Consider the following 16,887-nt stretch of genomic DNA (forward strand, 5'->3'; position numbering starts at 1 on the left):
AGTAGAATTTGAACACAGAATCTCCAGAACTTCCAAGAAATACATCTTTGACATAGCGTCCCATGTCACCTCCAGTGTTCTTTATTGATGCCCATAGAGTCCTCTGTCTTCTGAGCACCTGGTGCAGTGAATAGTACTCCCCATCCTGCCGTGTGCATAAATTTGTTGTGCCTTTGTCCATTCCAGCAGACAAAAGGAGTGACTAGCCAAGTTAAGACACAGTGGGGAAAAATGGCCCCTTTTGATGAGTTCAGTGCTAAGGGTGACTGTCTCAGCTTCAGGCCTTTTATAGTCAAAATTATTGAAACATTGGAAAATCTCCAGTCTCCAGGACGGGTAAATGGGCATGGTGGTACAGGAGAATTATACCAGTACCCAGGAGGCTGAGGTAGTAGCAGGGTTGTGTATTTTAGACCAGACAGGGCTTCAAAGCAAGACCTGTCTCAAAGTGGCACACCAGAACTTACACATTCTTTTGTTGTGACATCCTTAACTTTGAGGGTTCTGTTTGTTCATAAGACTCAGTCAAAGAAGATGAAAGCACAAGTTCTTAGGACAAACACACACAACTATTTTGTCAGTAATTTCTCTAAGTTTCTTTAATCTTTGTGTTTTTTTTAAAATTATGCAACTAGTTTGATATATGCTTGAAGTGCTAAACAATAAAACTTTCAGGATGGTACAAGAAATGTTAATTTTTTGTAATATTAAGATTAAGACATTAGACAGGTATTGGCACTTTTTAAAAATGAATTGAGGGGCAAGGGCTTTGGTTCAGTGGTAGAGCACTTGCCTAGCAAGCCAGCAAGCACAGCTTTAAATAATGTAAGCTGAAGTATTTATGAGATTATTTTTATAAGAGTAATTCCAATTGGTTACAAAAAATCAGTGAACACTATAATTAAATTGAGTATAAGACACATTTGAAAAAAAAGACACATTTGATTTCTTACAGTATGAAAGTTAATTACTAAGTATAAACAGGTGGTCACCCTCATTTTTATACCCCCTCTCCCCCAGCAGCAAAAAACACCTCCATCACTGGTTCTGTTAGGGTAACTGGAGCTGTTTGAATCGAGTTTGGGCAATGTTTACCTTAATAGTACAATCCGCTTTAGGAACACAGCGCAGAAAATCGAGGGAGAGACCATGTTGACTCCACTTAGCTAAGTCTGTTTCATAGATCCCACAACACCTCCACCAGGGGGCAGAACGTGGAAAAGAAAGGCTCATTGGGCGACAGGGTGGGTGTTCCTTCACCTAGTGCTTCATTCACAGACGGAGGGAAGATCTCTGGCCCTCCAGGTGCTGCTGGCAGATGTGCCTCCTGGGTTCCGGGTTCCCTGATGGTGGAGGTGTGTGATGATGCAGGGTCCCACTGATGCTGGAACAACATGAAGTCAGTTTTTAACTATACACCACCTATATGCTATTTCCCAGACTGCTTGTCATTTTGGAATTACCCATTACCACTGCCTTCCAGTTGCACAAATGTGCCTTTGTCCGCGCAATGATGCTCAAGGGACAGGTCACACAGTAGCCTCCTATAATGGAGATGGACTACGTCAGTATAAACGAGTAAGTTTTAAAATTTTGAAGATTTTGATTGAAATTAAATAAAAAACAGGTCTAAGAAAACTTGTCTTTGGCCCCTTTATTTTATCCTCTTATTATTTGATTAAACATTTAACAGTTGTCTTGGTCTTCAAGTGGCAATGCGACCTCGGCGGTGGAAGGTCTTCAGTGCCCTTCTTGCTGCCTTAGGAATGTGGCTCCCTGTGGATGACAGGGGTGAATTTGCTGAGCCCAGACTTCAGCCTATGGATGCTCTTGGCAGGCAGTCACAGGTTGGAGCTCTCTCGCTCCGGAAAGCCTGAGCAGCGATTCAGTCTTGCAAAAAGCAGTTTCCTCTCTAAACTCTTAGCAGAATTTTGCAGTTTCCATAATGCAAATAATGCCTGCCTTCAAGCCTTCCGTCTTTTTTTTAAACAAAACAAAGTTAGCATTGAATTGTTAGTGTCTGTGGCAGTCATTTGGTACGTGCCTGGCTAGATTCCTGCCTGAAGGGATGGAGTGTCCTGGGGCGTGATCAGGAGAGTTCACTATCATTCTAAACAAAGTTCTGGCCTCTGCTGCTCCTGTCCTTTAAATTTTTTTGTTTTCCTGGTGTGGAGGATTGGGGCAGTAGACTCTTGACTTCCCATTTGCCTTAGAAGAATTTTTTTTTTGAAGGCGGGGTGGGTATGCAGGAACTGTCATTATTAGGGTTATGGGTAGGACCCAGAGACGTGAGTGGAGGGAGGGAGTGGTCTGCGGGTGGGGTCTGCCAAGCAGACAAAATATGGGGCTCCTTTCCCCTGAGTACAACTTCACTACGAGTGAAGAGAAAGACACCCGTAGTGTCTCTTCTGTAGAGCTGAGAAAAGCTACTGAGATAAGAGTGGACGGAGAAAAAAAGATATGTTCATGAAACGGCCCCCCGCCTTTGCTCCGGAAGAGCACGGTCGCCGAGCTAGAGCCCCAAAGAGGGTAAGATCCACATTCCGCGCTCCTCTCACGCACAGGTTGAGTGGCCTGAGTCCTGGTGACTTCAGATTCAACCCTTTTCTCCCTGTCCCTTCCTCCCTTCATCGGTTGCCACCTCCTCCCTGTCTGTGGTTCAGTGAGTACGGACTTCTCGGTGACACGCTCAGTCAGTGCCCTGAAGCCGATTCCGAGGCGGACGGTCCTCCACTTCGGTGACTTGGCGTCGGGGACGCTGGCAGTCATGGGCAGGGTTTTCTTCAGCGTTCCGGTCAACTCAGTGCGGAGAGCCCGCTGCTCCTGTCCCGGGCGATGCTACCTCTCCTGCAGAATCCCTCCTACTGCTGCCCTCCAAGCACCGAGTGGGCTTGGCTGCGCGCGGGTTCCGGGGAAGGCTGCAGGTGGAGCCGTCGGATCTGGCCCCTCGGGGACCGGTGGCTTCCTCTCCGGGCCCACGTTCCAGGTTCCCGGCAGCTGGAAGGATAGCGTCGGAGCCCCGCCTGCCCCAGACGTAAGCTAGCAACCCTACTGCACTCAGCCGGGCTGCGCGCAGTGACTGGGTCCCGTTTGCAGAAGCGTCCCCTATTGGGGGCCAATCTGCGCCCCGGAACGGTCCCATGCGTTGGCACGGCAGAACAGAGTGCTGGGAAAGCTCTCAAACTTTCCCTCGGGCGGGTACCGGTCCCCGAAGCACCGGCGCCAGTGGCGCAGCAGGCTTTGAGCTGCTAGGGTTTGGGACCGGTTTTCACGCCGTCCCGAGGAGGGGTGGCCTTGGGGCTACGCTCTCCAGAGAAAGGGAAGGGCACTGCAGAGCTTTCCCCTGACCCGAGCCTGAGGAAACCCAGTCTCGGGTCCCCTTGGCTGCGGAGTCATTAGGGTCCTGGAACCTCCTGGTTCCTGCCAGGGTCCCAGCTGCGCAGAGGCAGATAGGACCAGTCCCTGCCGGCGGGGAGAGGGCTGGTTAGGTGTCGCGTCAGGCCCTGCTAGAACTCGGTCCGGGACTTCCACACGGGTGCTCTGGAGGCCGGAGGACGGCAGTGTGCGCGCTCTGTGCGGCTTCCCATTCTGGGGAGCGAGTTGGGGCCTCAGTTTCTAGCTTCTCAGGAAGGTTGTCCCGGCAATGCACTCTCACTGAAACTTCCCAGAACAAGGCGCTGAGAAGGCTTGCGGTACAGGACTTCAAGAGTCTCTATGTCCACGTCTGTGCTTTATAGTTATTCCATTTTTAAGATTTGAAGGAATCCACCGATGAACTCGGAGAATCCGAGAGTGCCACCAGAAAAGGGAGCCCAACCAGGCACCGCCTCAAATTGTCCTTCTAGAACTTATTTTGGCAGAGATGAAGTTAGAAGTGCGGCAAATATTAATTTTGGCAAATCCCCCAAACAAACAACAAAATCCTATGCTTTGGGGGTATGTATGTCAATCACAATACCGCCAGCATTAGCTGGCTGCCTGGTACCCCATAGTCTTGTAGGAGATTGCTCAAAATCAGTTTCTGAAAGCAGGGTTCTGGAGTTGCCAAGTTCCTACTCAGTGGAACAGTGAAGACCTGCGGATTCCTCCTTATTCCAAGCGTTTTCACTGTATAAGTGTCTTTAGAGTGCGGGGAAAATGGAGTAACCTAAGCCCCAGGAAGCTGTGAAGCTTTTATAGGGAAGGGACCTATTCCAGAAAGTTCCTTGTGGGTAGGGTTACAATACAAACAAAAGCCTGAATTGTCCTTCCAGTTGGGTAAGGGGAGGAGGGAAGAAATTCTTTAGTAATCTCTTCAAGTAGATTTCCAAGAATGAGGAATTTTTTTAAGACACGGAATAGATTCCACCATAAACTTCCATGTTGCAGAGATCTCAGCGTTAGCAGAGTGGGCACCAGGGCCCTTGTGTCTGCCATATTGGAAGGAAAGGGGGCCGAGGAGGAGGTCCTGCATAACTTCAGGATTAAACAGGGCCAAGGCGCACACACAAATGCAGTTAGGTTCAGTGTAGTCTGGGTGATTATCATCTCAGTTGTGTGTATGTGTGTGTGTAAAGCTTCAGGAAGCCATCCAGGGTAGCATCAGTTCCCAGAACAGGGTGATTGCTGCTGCGTTGCAATTGCCCCCCAGTCTCACCATGGGGCTGCTCTCTCCATGAGTCTCATTGTTCCTGGCAGGGCTCAAGGCAACCACTGTGAATTTCGAGGTGCCTACTCTGGGACATCTGGAACAGGTATCATAAAAGCTGGTGAAGGACAGTGTCATCACGTCCCTACAAAGCTAGCTTGTGCTTCAGGCTTGAGGGGGCGAGACCATTTGTAGATAGAAATTCTTTTTTTAAAATTTTTTATGATTTATTTATCTTTATTTTATGTGCATTGGTGTGAAGGTGTCAGATCACCTGGAACTGGATTTTCAGACAGTTGTGAGCTGCCGTGTGGATGCTGGGAATTGAACCCGGGGCCTCTAGAAGAGCAGTCAGTGCTCTTAACTACTGAGCCATTTCTCCAGCCCCCAGATAGACATTCTTTAAATTATTATCTGTTAGATATCCTCAGGCCCCAAGGAAGAGTCTTTGCCTTTAATAAAAGCAGCCTCTGAGGTTTGTTCCATGTCTTTCCCTGACAGTAGAGGGGGTCATTCGGGTTGGCAAGGCAACAGAGCCAGCAAGTGCCTCCAAGCTGCCCTAGTTCCTCCACTGTCCCTCCACTGTCAGGGAGAGAAAGGGAGGGTAGTGTCTCCAGAGAGGGAAGACGCACTGTGTCCTCTCTCCATCCCTCATTATACAACTTCCACTCTGAGAGGGCTGCTCCACGCTGCTCCAGGACTTCCCCCCTCTTTCTTTTAGCCTAGTGTCCTTCAACACAAAGATATTAATCTCCCAGCGCTGTTCTGGGAGCTCCCTGGGGACAAGGAAGAGCTGTGCCACCAACTGTTTGCTGAAAAAGTCTACGTCAGACAAGGATTGCTTATCCCGTCATCTTTGCCTTAATAAGATAACCAACAAGTACGTGTCCATGCCCTATCTGTCCCATCCATTCTGTCCAGGCAAATGGAAAACCATCCTGGCTGGCTTAGGGATACTGACTGAAGTTCTAGGTCCCCGCCAAGAGGTCAGGTAAACCAGGTTTGCTTTGTTGTTTCCTCCAAATTTCAGCCTCCACCCCTGTCCTGATCTTTCTCTGGTTCAAATGGAGGAACTAGTGAATGAGATGTGCCATAGCGAGCATTCTTAAGAGAAAGAACGGACTTGGTGTCAGAGCGCCAGCTCAAGGACCGTGGTCAGGTCAAGTCCCTTGCCAAATCTGTTTCCTCCCTCAGAAAGTGGGGACGGTGCTGTTTCCGCCTACAAGGACACCGTGCGATGGAGGAAACCCTTATGATAAGCAGCTGTATGTAATAGTCAGTGCATTCTGTAAAGCCTCATTAAGTATTTAAGAAGATTTCTCACTAAGGTCTTGATGTTTAAAAATATTATATGCCTCTAATGTATACAATTAGATTTTGAAATAAGATTATGACCCTGAAGCCACCACCACAATGAATTCCACGAATGGATCTAATGCCTCTTTCTGCCCTCTTAATTATGCTTTTATCATTTTGCTATAAGAATATCTAGCTTGAGATCTATTCTGGTAGCAAAAAATAACTTATAAATGTAATTTAGTATTGTTACTTAGAGGGTAGCTCTCCAGGCCTTAGTCATCTGGCAATACTTGAATTACATGCCTTTTCTGAACACTTCCCACGTCTCTACCACACCCACCTTGCTCTGCTCTCTCTTTCTATGAAAGGGACTCTTAGGAGACTCATACGAGTGGGATCCTGTGGGGTGTTTATGTCCGTGTCTGGCTCATCTCATTCGGCATAAGATCATTCATCTTCTTAGAAACAGGAGGATTTTCTTCTTCTTTTCTTTTTTTTTTATGCTTGACTAGTACTCCATTGTGCGTCCGTACACTTTTCACCCTTCCTTCACCCACCATTTGACCTTCAGGCTCTTCCACACCCTGAGCATATGAACAGTTACTGCAGTAAACAGTTTTTTCTCAAGAGCCAGTTTTCAACTCCTTTGAGCCAGTTTTCAACTCCTTTGGGAATATTGTCTGTCTGTCTGTCTGTCTGCCTGCCTGTCTGTCTATGTCTATCTGTTCTATCTATCCATCTAGTATTTAGAGTAGGATGGGTGGGCCCTAAGGCATCTCCTTTGAATTTTACAAGGAGCTTTCTTTTTTTTTAATATTTTATTTATTATGTATACAATATTCTGTCTGTGTGTCTGCCTGCAGGCCAGAAGAGGGCGCCAGATCTCATTACAGATGGTTGTGAGCCACCATGTGGTTGCCGGGGATTGAACTCAGGACCTTTGGAAGACCAGGCAGTGCTCTTAACCGCTGAGCCATCTCTCCAGCCCTACAAGGAGCTTTCATACTGCCCTTTCACACCGTCTCCTATAATGGCTGCACCAATTTATACTCTTTCCCCGTGCGTCTCTGCCAAGTCCCTTTTATTCTCTTGTTTTGGGATTGCGGACAGCGTAGCCAGTTGAACAACTTCCATGTACCCAACGGCCATTTGTGCAATTTCTTTGGGAAAATGTCTGTATGAATCTTTTACTTAGTTTTAAAATTGTGTTATTATTTATTTATTCATCTTTGCCATTGGATTATAGGCGTTCCCTATAAAGATAGCAAAGGTTCATAAGATATTTAGCTTGTGACTATTTTCTCCATCACACAGTTGATGTTACTTCCAGATCATTTCTCTTGCAGGGCAGAAACCCCGTGTTCTGCCCTAATCCCAACAGTTCACTGTTGCTTTGTTACCCAAGCATCCTAGGAGGAGAAATGTTTCTTGTTTCCGCCAGGAGTTTTGCAGTTTGAGGTCTTATCTTTATTCCTTTAATCTAGTTTTCTTTCTTTTTCTGTATGGTGTGAGATAAAGGTCCATGATTACACTTCTGAATGTGGGGATCCAGTTTCCCCGGCACTATGTTGGAGAGAGACTCTCTTTCCCCTAGTGTGTATTCTTGTTACCTTTGTCGAGGAGCACATATGTCTGGTCTTGTAAGCTCTGTTCTTTGATCCACAGGTCTGTTTTTATATTAGAACTAGAAGGCTTTGATTCCTGCAGGTTTATAATATCATCATAACTGCTTAAATTATTTCGATGTAGATTAATCCTTTAAATTCAAGTTTTCACTCTCACTAGTGGTATCCTGAGCTCAGTACCATACGTGACTGACTACGGCTTAGACAGCAATGCTGGAAGGCCCTCTTCATTATGGACTGGGCCTTCTTCCCACTTATTCCTCCGGTAGTGAAGGTTCTGCCTAGCGCCCCCTTCCTGAATGGCTTTGTGCAGCTGAACCATTTCAGGGGTTCTGAAGTCTTCCATAGCTTCAGCTTTTGTTGACGACTGCAAAGAAGGCAGCTTGTGCACCCTAACCATCAGCTCCTCTGGAACTTTCCTTTCGGCCTCTTTCGCTTTCTCCATGGATGGGAATGGTCAAGACTGAGGCATTCTTGACTTTGGAACAGACCCAGCCTCCACAAAGGGGCTCTTTCCCACCAAATCTTTCCTACCTTGATGTTCTTTTACAAGAATTAAGGCATTAGAAGGCCGAGTTTGATGTTTGGTACAAAATCCACCAAGGGTGCATGGTTTGTGGAGGTTGTAAATGACTAACTCACCTCACTCTGTTGGGCCTTTCCATGATATATCATCATTTGATAAACTCTGCATTTTACTTTTTCCTTGGACACTTTATTCTACCTTATTCTAGAATATAAGCTTCCAAGGGCAGAGCTGTTTCAGCATCTTTATGTATTATTATGAGTGCCTGGTATACAGTGGGCGCCTAATAGTTATCTGTGAGTGGCTGAGGTAAATTTGAACCTGGCCAAAAGAGAGAGGTGCTACGTTAGTTTCCGATGGCTGCTATGATAAAATGGAAACTACAGAAAAGACAGTTTCTGGGGCCACACACTTGATATCAGGGTGTTGATTGGGTCTTGATCCCTTTAAAGGGTTTATGGGAGAATCCTTCCCTTAAGATTCCTAGCTTCTAATGAATATTCCTCAATGTTCCTTGGCTTATAGATATGTCATCCCAATCTCTGCCGACATTGTCACATGTCTCCCCTCTTGTCTTCAGGACACCTGCCACATTGGATTGGCAACTCACCCTAACTCCGTGTCTTGTTATCGTCAGTGGGCCTTCATTTCTTACTTCCGAAAAGGTTTTCTCTTTCTGCTTTGGCAAATGTGTTTTAGAGCGGGGACCAAGTTGTAGTTATGAATTAGCAATCAAGTGATTTTACGGTTGGAGCTCGCCATAAAATGAGGGACGGTCTTAGAGGGCTGCGGTAGTAGGAAGACTGAGAACTTTAGAGTAAGTTATCTACTTACTCTAATACTTACTCTAAATACAGCGCAAGTCTATTGTTCTTGCAGGCGCACAGGCCCCGGGCTGCTGGGAGATGACGCTCTGCTAACCGGAGCTCTCTACCTGGGCACTGAACTGCAGGTCCGAGCGCCCCTTTTCAGGTTGTTACCGTCCCAGGATTCTCTCTAGTCCTTATAAAAAGAGAACCGTGATGCCTTGAGGCACAAACTACCCTGTCTCACTCCTGCCGTCTGCCGAGCTCTGCTGAAGGGTGTCCAGAGCCTGTGAGTTTTGTCTTTCTCTCATCCCGTTGGCTGTTGCCCCATCAGCTCCCCTGTGGGGCATTTCTCTATATCTATCCCCTCAGAACTGGTAGTGACAAATGCATGCCAGCCCCTGATTAGATTGGTGGAAGGGCTAGAGGGACCCTGCAGGTGATCTGTGTCACCATTCGGCAGTGGTGCTGATGCATATGGAGAAGGAAGGACAGCGAGCAAGCCACCAGGCTGACTTAGGACAACGAGCAAGCCACCAGGCTGACTTAGAAGTACAGCGAGCAAGCCACCAGGCTGACTTAGCAGGGGGGCTGAAAAGAAAGGGGGTGGGTTATAAAGGCCTTCTGGCAATACCCATACACTTGCTTAGTTCAGGGATCCTTTAGGGTCAATGGCATTTGAAGAGTTCTTTCTGTTTCCAGTATCTGGGTGAGGAAGGATTTAAAGAATAGTCCCTTCTGCCACGGTGGAACATGGATCTCTCCGAAGCCATGGAGATGTCATTTAGTTAGAGTGCCCAGCCTATGAGAGAAGACAACATCAGGAGCCTTCTGTTATTACTTTTGCTTTTCTGAAACAGGGTCTCATGTAGCCCAGGCTGAACTTAGACTCCATATGAATTGCTGATCTTCCCATGCTACTTCCCAAGTGCTGGGATCACAGGCATGTACCATGACGCCCAACCTGACAATACCAGGGGCTCTTACCTGGGGGCTCCATGGCCTTCAAAATGGTGAAAGATTTCTTTGCAAATAGTTTGGTGTGGCTTTTTCCAGATAGGGCAACACAGCTCCCCAGGGGCTGGCAGGTGCTGGGTCTTTGAAGCGCTCATGGGCACAGCTTGACCTGGACAGGAATAGATTCTCTCATCCAGTTGGCTTATACGCCAAGCATGGAACTAGACCCTTAGGGATCTATTGATGAACAAAATGAAGTTCCATGCACTTGGGAAGCTCAACTTGACTAAGCCTGATCTTCACCCAGTGACCTTGGTGAACGCAAGATGATGTAGAGCAAACTGCCGTAAAATCCTGGTGCCTTTTTGTGTACTTTTCTTATGGTTCACAATGTGGTCCTGTGTTAAGGATGTGTGCTCTCTTCTCCTCTTGGCTGGAGCCAATGAGCTAATTAGGTATTCCACTGAGGAGTCTTATTCCACCTCTGGAGAATACATGGAATCCAATGATAGAAATTATATCATTCTCCGGTGCAGTGCTCCACTAGGGATTTTCAAGACGTATTTTGATATTATGAAATTGTCACCTTTGTCTATTTCAGAGCCTCTTCCTCCAGGTAGGCAGGATGCCTGTGTGGCTTGGAAGTCAGAATGTCGTTGATTTGCTTAATATTTCTCTTATGCTTAAGACATTTTTGTCCCAGTCAAGTAAGATTGGAAATGGGAGTTTAGCACTAAACGGATGCTACGAAGCCATGGGACTTTGCAGGTGGAAACCAGGTCCCATTTTCTGTGTCCGGGAGCTGCACTTTTGATGTGGTAGTGGGAAATGAGCAGGGCCTGCGCCACTTCCTCTCTTCTTCCCGCTCAGCCGTGGTGACAGTTGGTGACCTGGTGTGCTCTTTTCTCCTGCCATCAGATGCGTGGCTTTTTATAATGCCACTTCTCCAACTCCCTGACACCAACTCAGTGCCGACAATTAAACTCATTTCTGACAGTCTACCTGGAGCTAAAGGGCTCGTCCTTCAGCGCTCCCTCCCGATGCTGGTGGCAGGTCCCCAGCCGCCTGACTTCTGACTGATGAGCTGTAAGCCGTAGAGACCCCACAGCCACTCTCCAGGTGTGGTGATTTGGGGAAAACGGCTCACGGAGCTCGGGAAGATGTTTTCCTTAAACTTCATAATTTATGATGAAGGGCACACATGATCGGCCAGGAGAAGGGGTACGCTAGGGTGTGGGTGAACCCCTCTGGCATGTGATGCACTGGCTAAATAACTCAGAAACTCTCTAAATCCCAGCATTCAGGGGCTTTTGTGGGGGTTTAATCAAACAGGCGCAATTGATCGGTAATTGAATTTCCAGCACCCAGCTTTGTCAAGGGGACTGAAAACTGCCAGCTTCTAATCAAGGTCTGGTCTTTCTGGCAACCAGCCGCGTCCTGGAGCTTTTTAGGGGCCCATCAGGAATCCAGAATCACCTCATTAGAACAAGAGGTGTCCTTATCCCTGCTGTCCCTCAGAAAATTCCAAGGGAGGATTCAGGAACTCTGTGGGAAGTGGATGAGGGGAGTGCCCCAGGAGGGCTGCCAGGAGACAACGCCCCACGCAGACCTCAGCTTGCTTTCCCTCTTAGCGTGTGTTTTCTGGCGCTTATTATCCTGAACCTCAGCCAAAGGTAAAATTGCCTGTTCAGCACCCAGGGAAACCCAATCAGAGCAAACTTGGCCAGCAGTGTAGACCACTGCAGCCCTGGTTTCTCTGAGGGTCGCTGCTTTGGCTACAGGTCAGGACTGAAACTGCGCCTGGGTGTGAGGCACGGGGAGGCGGGAGGAAGGGAGAGGAGGCAGTTATAGAAACAGTCTTGCACCACCTGGCCCGGAATCAAGTCAGGAGAGAGGTGGGCTCCAGGGTACCACTGAGGAAGAACTTGGTACCTGAGGAAAACGCCCCTTCTTAAATAGCCATATATCTCAAGTTATGAAATAGGACGGAACAAACAAAATGTGTTCAGAATAGCAAAGTAGCCGAATTATCGAGTAATGAGGGAGAATTCTGGGGTCTCTGGAATTTAGGAAGGTTGGGGATAAAGCAGTTTGGTAAGTAGAGGGAGTCTGATTAGCAAACCGGGATAACCTTTCAGGCAGCCCTGGGTACAAGGACCTAGGAGAGTTGCTGAAGTCTCTCTCTCATCATCTGCTGGCTGGGGTCCCTCTAAAAGTTCCTTTCCTGGAGAAACAGTACTTCTCTTGTAGGCTCATGGCGAGGTCTTGGGAAGGCGGGCTTCCTGAGACTTACTGTGTAGCTGCAGTCTTTTCCTTGCTGCTCCCATTTCCAGGTGGCACACTTTGCTGTGTGTATCCTAGAACAACATCCGTTTTGATAAGAAATATGCATGCTAGGAAGTCACTTGTTCTCCCAAAGGAGATTAAAGGAAGAAGTGTTGCTTTTCAAAGATAAGTTTCTCCCATGAGCAAGACAAAAAAGCAAAAGCAATCAGAAGTTGATGTGGGTTTTGTCCAACAAAAACACAGTAGCCACCGATACTGTCTCTTGGTGCACTTCCAACAGAACCAGATGAACTGAATTTATTTTCAAGGGCTCAAAAACCAACATTTTATAGTTTTAGCATGTAGCAAATATAGTTATTTAATATTTTATCATGTTTTTCTTGTAACAAATCCTTATGCTTGGCAACTCTTCTATCTAGTGTAAATTCAAATAAGAAACATTCCGAGTTCTCCCTCATTGGGTCATACAGGGCTACCCAGCAGCTGCTGATGCATAATCAAGAACCTGGGAATGCAGTTGCTTGGAAAAGGAAGGTTTCAGAAGTAGCTCAGTTGACGATTTGGAGAAGTCAGTCCATCCTGGCTTATCTGGGGGTGCGGGAGATGTGATTAGAACAGGCCTCTGAGGACGAGGCCTCGGGTCAGGGTTTTGACTCAGTGATATGATTACAGATGAAGGTGGGGAAGTTGTGCTTTGAAGGGACAAGAAGGGACCACAAGACGAGGAATTCAGGCTGCCGCCACAGCTGGAAAAGGCAGGTAATAGTCTGCCCTCCGTACCTTCAATGGAAACAGCCCTGAGGCTGTCTTGATTAAGCCCAATAAGACTGATTTCAGGCTTCTGTCTCCAGAAGGAACGAGAACATTGCTTTAACCCATGTAGCCTGTGGTAATTTGTACTCACGGGATAGGAAACAAATACATCGCAAATACATTATCGCTAGCATCTTTCTCAGGTCCTCTCTGGACGTGTTCCCCTGGACTGCTTCATCTAAGCATGGATTCCGGTATCCGCAGCTGGGTGCCTGTCTGTTACTGCCCTGCCTACTCTGGCTGGAGCCTGCTCTTCCTTGGATTCAGCTGCAGCCTTTGATGATAAAACTCAGTTGGGATCTTAGCTGCCTTAAGCAGGGAATTGAAGTTTTTTCATAGTGGGTTACAGTACATAGCAGCGAGAAGGAGGTTGGGAAAAGCTACCAGCTCTCTTGAGTGTTTGCTTCGTTTGGGGTGATGAAGTTGGAATGTATTTTCTTGAGTTGATTGTGCGTGCACTGTATGAGTGTGGCATGTGTGTGATAATGTGAGTGTGCACATGTGTACATGTGTGTGCATGCATGAGTTCCTGAGGTGTTCACAAGCCAACTTCAGTTATCTTCCTAAATGCTCTGGCTCTAGATCCTCCCGACTCCACCCCCAGTGCTGGAGTTACAGATACATACTATACATACCATGGCATCCCATGACATGACTTCACAAGGGTCCTGGGGGTCAAACTCAAGTCCTCACGCTTCCCTAGAAGGTATTTTACTGACTGAGCCATTTCCCTAATTACTAAACAATATTTTTAAAGCTAAAGATCACTGATATATATATATATATATATATATATATATATATATATATATATATATATTCCTAAGAGAATCAGTAGGTTTAGAGCATTAGTCTATGAATGTTAGCCATGGTCTCAAATGACGTGCCAGCAGGCTATCATCTGGAGGGCCTGGTCTCCCAGGGGCTGTCAGGCCCTCTGTCAGTTTCTAGCTTGGTGTGCCTAGGACAAGGCTCAAAGTCTTTAGTCCATCACGTCCTGGGCACTACTGATGAATATCTGACCTTCAGGAAGACCTCAGCGTGACACCCCTGTGCCGAGGGATATTGCTGAGAGAGACCCCACAATGGCCTTTCTGGCCAGTAACATAATCCTCCCATCAGCGAGTTCAGTGGTCACTAGGGAACTTAGGGGTTGGCTGCTGACCCTAAAACTTTCTTCTGTTTTGTGTCTCCCACTCTGAGGTCTAAAGCAGACGAAAACCCCGAGCTCCCCACTTTTCAGCTAAAAATACCTCTTTCGCCACAGACCCACTGAGTTCTCAGATTTCCCAGCTGGAGTGAGTTTTCCGGACATAGGGCTACCCCAGTGGAAAGTCTATAAGCAGAGAATACCAGGTTAATAATAGTTCTGGGGAGGCCCCTGCCAAGCTCTCACACCCAGCTGCCCAGTTGGGGTAATCAGTGACAGGGACGGGGTAGGGGTGGGAGGAGCCGGTCAAGGCAGCAATGATGGAGGGGCTGCTTCCTGCATCCACTTTCTTTGCCTAGTAGGGAAGGGTCGCTTGCTCACTTGACCTGGCTTTTGTGGTCAGATCCTAGCCTTGATGAATTTGGCTGTGATGTCTCTTACCTTGCCTTCTGTGTAACACTGGCACTGAATGTCCCAAGCCGTTTAAAATGAAAGGAGGTCAATTGCACACCCCCTTACCCCCTAGGGAATAAATGGCCTCCTTCAGGGCTAGCAGTGTGATGAGACGGTAGAACTCTTGCTTAGTGTATAGAAGGCCCAGTTCAATCCGACAGAGAAAAAGTACAAAAGGGAAGAAAGACCTCTTCTGGGGAAGTATCCTTCCAGTGGAAGAAAATGAAACACATGGACTATTTTAAAAAATATTTTAGTTAAAAATGAAACCTGTATGTATTTATGGATGGATAGATGGGTCAATTCATTGTTTTTTGAGATAGGGTGTCACTGTGTAACCGAGGCTGGTCCTGAACTCCAGATCCTCCTGCTTCAGCCTCCCTGCGTGCTGCAGCCTCCCTGTGTGTTGCAGCTGCAGGGATGTGCCCTCTACTTTGGTTATTTCATTTTAAATACAATTTATCTAATTTTATTTTATGTGTGTTGGTGTGAGGGTGTCAGATCCCCGTGAACTAGAGTTACAGACAGTTGTGAGCTGTCATGTGGGTGCTGGGAATTGAACCCGGGTCCTCTGGAAGAGCAGCACCCAGAGCTCTTTAACTGCTGAGCCACTTCTCCAGTCCCTTTATTTCATTTTTGAAAAAGGAGATCTTCCCATTAGAAAGTTTGTTGTCCTTGCATTATGTTTCTAAAACACACAGACGGACACTGAAAGTATGTCCAAATTGGCCTTTTCCAACCTGCAGTATTGGAATCTTTGGGCTCCTGTTTTATCCGGTTCTGGATGAGAATCATCCCTTTGTCCAGCATGTTAATACAGACTAAATTTCTTGTGTGATAGTGGTGTTCATTGTTTATTGCTGTCTTGGTCCTGCAGTGCTTGTATTTGCACAACCCTTTCTTTCCTTAATAATGGCCTGTTGTGGAATATTACCTTAGGTGTGTTACATTTGTCTATGCTCTGGAACATTCGTTTAATGATGTAAAGATGTGCTGCTTTTGTCTAGACTGCATTTGTTTAACTCTGTGAAGCTGTGATTCTTTGCCTGTCTAAAACACTTGACGGTCTGATAAAGAGTGAAATGGCCAACAGTGAGGCTGGGGAAAGGATAGGCGGGGTTGGCAGGCAGAGAGTGTAAATGAAGGAGAAATGAGCGGGAGGCAGGAGAGAGAACAAGGAGAGGAGGATGTCAGGGACCAGCCACCCGACCAGCCACGGAGTAAGAGTGAAAGTAACGTATACAGAAGTAAGGAAAGGAAAAAGTCCAGAGGCGAAAGGTCGTCGGGATAATTTAAGAAAAGTTGGCAAGAAACAAGTTAAGCTAACGCTGAGCATTCATAAGTAAGAATAAGCCTTCGTGTCATGATTTGGGAGCTGGGGGGTCAGACCCCACAAAATATCAAGAGAGTAAGAACAAAAAATAACAATGGCCCCAAAAGACACAGATAGTATTACCAGAAATTCAGATGTACTGAAGAGAAGTGTGTCCTTTATTGAAACAGTCAATTATTTTTTTGAGACGGGGTTTCTCTGTGTAGCCCTGGGTGTCCTGGACCTTGGCCTACAGACCAAATTGGCCTGGAAGTCAGAGATCCGCCTGCCTCTGCTTCCTGAGCACTGGGATTAAAGGCGTGCGCCGCCACTGCCCCACTGTTTGGGGCTTTATAAGGAAAGAAAAAGTCATAGGCTGAAGTTGCTCTAAAAAAGAATGAGAAAAAAAAAGTTACCCAGGGGAATTTGATGAATGAGAAGACATTTCTGTTGCTTTTGCTGTCAAATTGCTAATATGAAGGTTCCAGCCACAGTGCACGCATGCGTGTGTGTGCTCAGGCAATGTCCCAGGGGCCTTCACTCTGGGTCTATATTTGGAGACAGAGCTGAGGAAGCTACGTGAGGAACCAGTCTTCCACCTTTATCTCCACTGCCTTCCTCTGACCCCGATCTGGACTCAGGCATTTTCTTTCAGCCTATCCTGACAGATCAGCGTAGTGCGTGCAGGGGACCAACTCTTCAGGGTCACCATGGAGCAAGGGTCACGGAGAGGCAGGAGCAAAGTTGAAACTTTAATGAGTTTATCTACTAAGCTCCTGCATTGTGCTGGCATGACTCTCAGGAATGCTTGGGAGTAGGTGATGTGTGGAGAAGAGCGGAGGGGGGGGGGTGATCGGGAGAATACAAAGAGAGGAATACAAAGAATAGGAAGACACAAAGTGAGTTTTGAAGCCTGATTTGAAACCATTGCCTCCCACTTTGACCCTCTTCTGAGTATGCGTGTCCACTCCAATAGGAATTGCCTGTGGTGGTCCTGGTCCCCATGGTATGAGAATCAGACATAGAACACACA

General features: G+C 46.9%; 1 protein-coding gene across 3 annotated transcripts in view; it reads left to right on the forward strand.

Moving 5' to 3' along the window:
* The first annotated feature begins 2,315 nt into the window (after window positions 1-2,315).
* The window catches only part of Corin (corin, serine peptidase), a 197,664-nt gene continuing 183,092 nt past the window's right edge, over window positions 2,316-16,887 (forward strand). Inside the window, exon 1 of one of the 3 annotated variants that reach the window (XM_087908967.1) lies at window positions 2,316-2,529. In XM_087908967.1, the coding sequence (XP_087765093.1) occupies window positions 2,461-2,529 (69 nt within the window). In that variant the 5' untranslated portion in view covers window positions 2,316-2,460. Of the gene's footprint in view, window positions 3,035-16,887 lie in introns of all 3 variants that reach the window. The other 2 variants (XM_087908968.1, XM_087908966.1) reach the window with 2 other exon arrangements.

This window comes from Myodes glareolus, chromosome 8, assembly GCF_982192425.1.
Source record: "Myodes glareolus chromosome 8, mMyoGla1.1, whole genome shotgun sequence".
In the NCBI taxonomy this organism is placed as follows: domain Eukaryota; kingdom Metazoa; phylum Chordata; class Mammalia; order Rodentia; family Cricetidae; genus Myodes; species Myodes glareolus.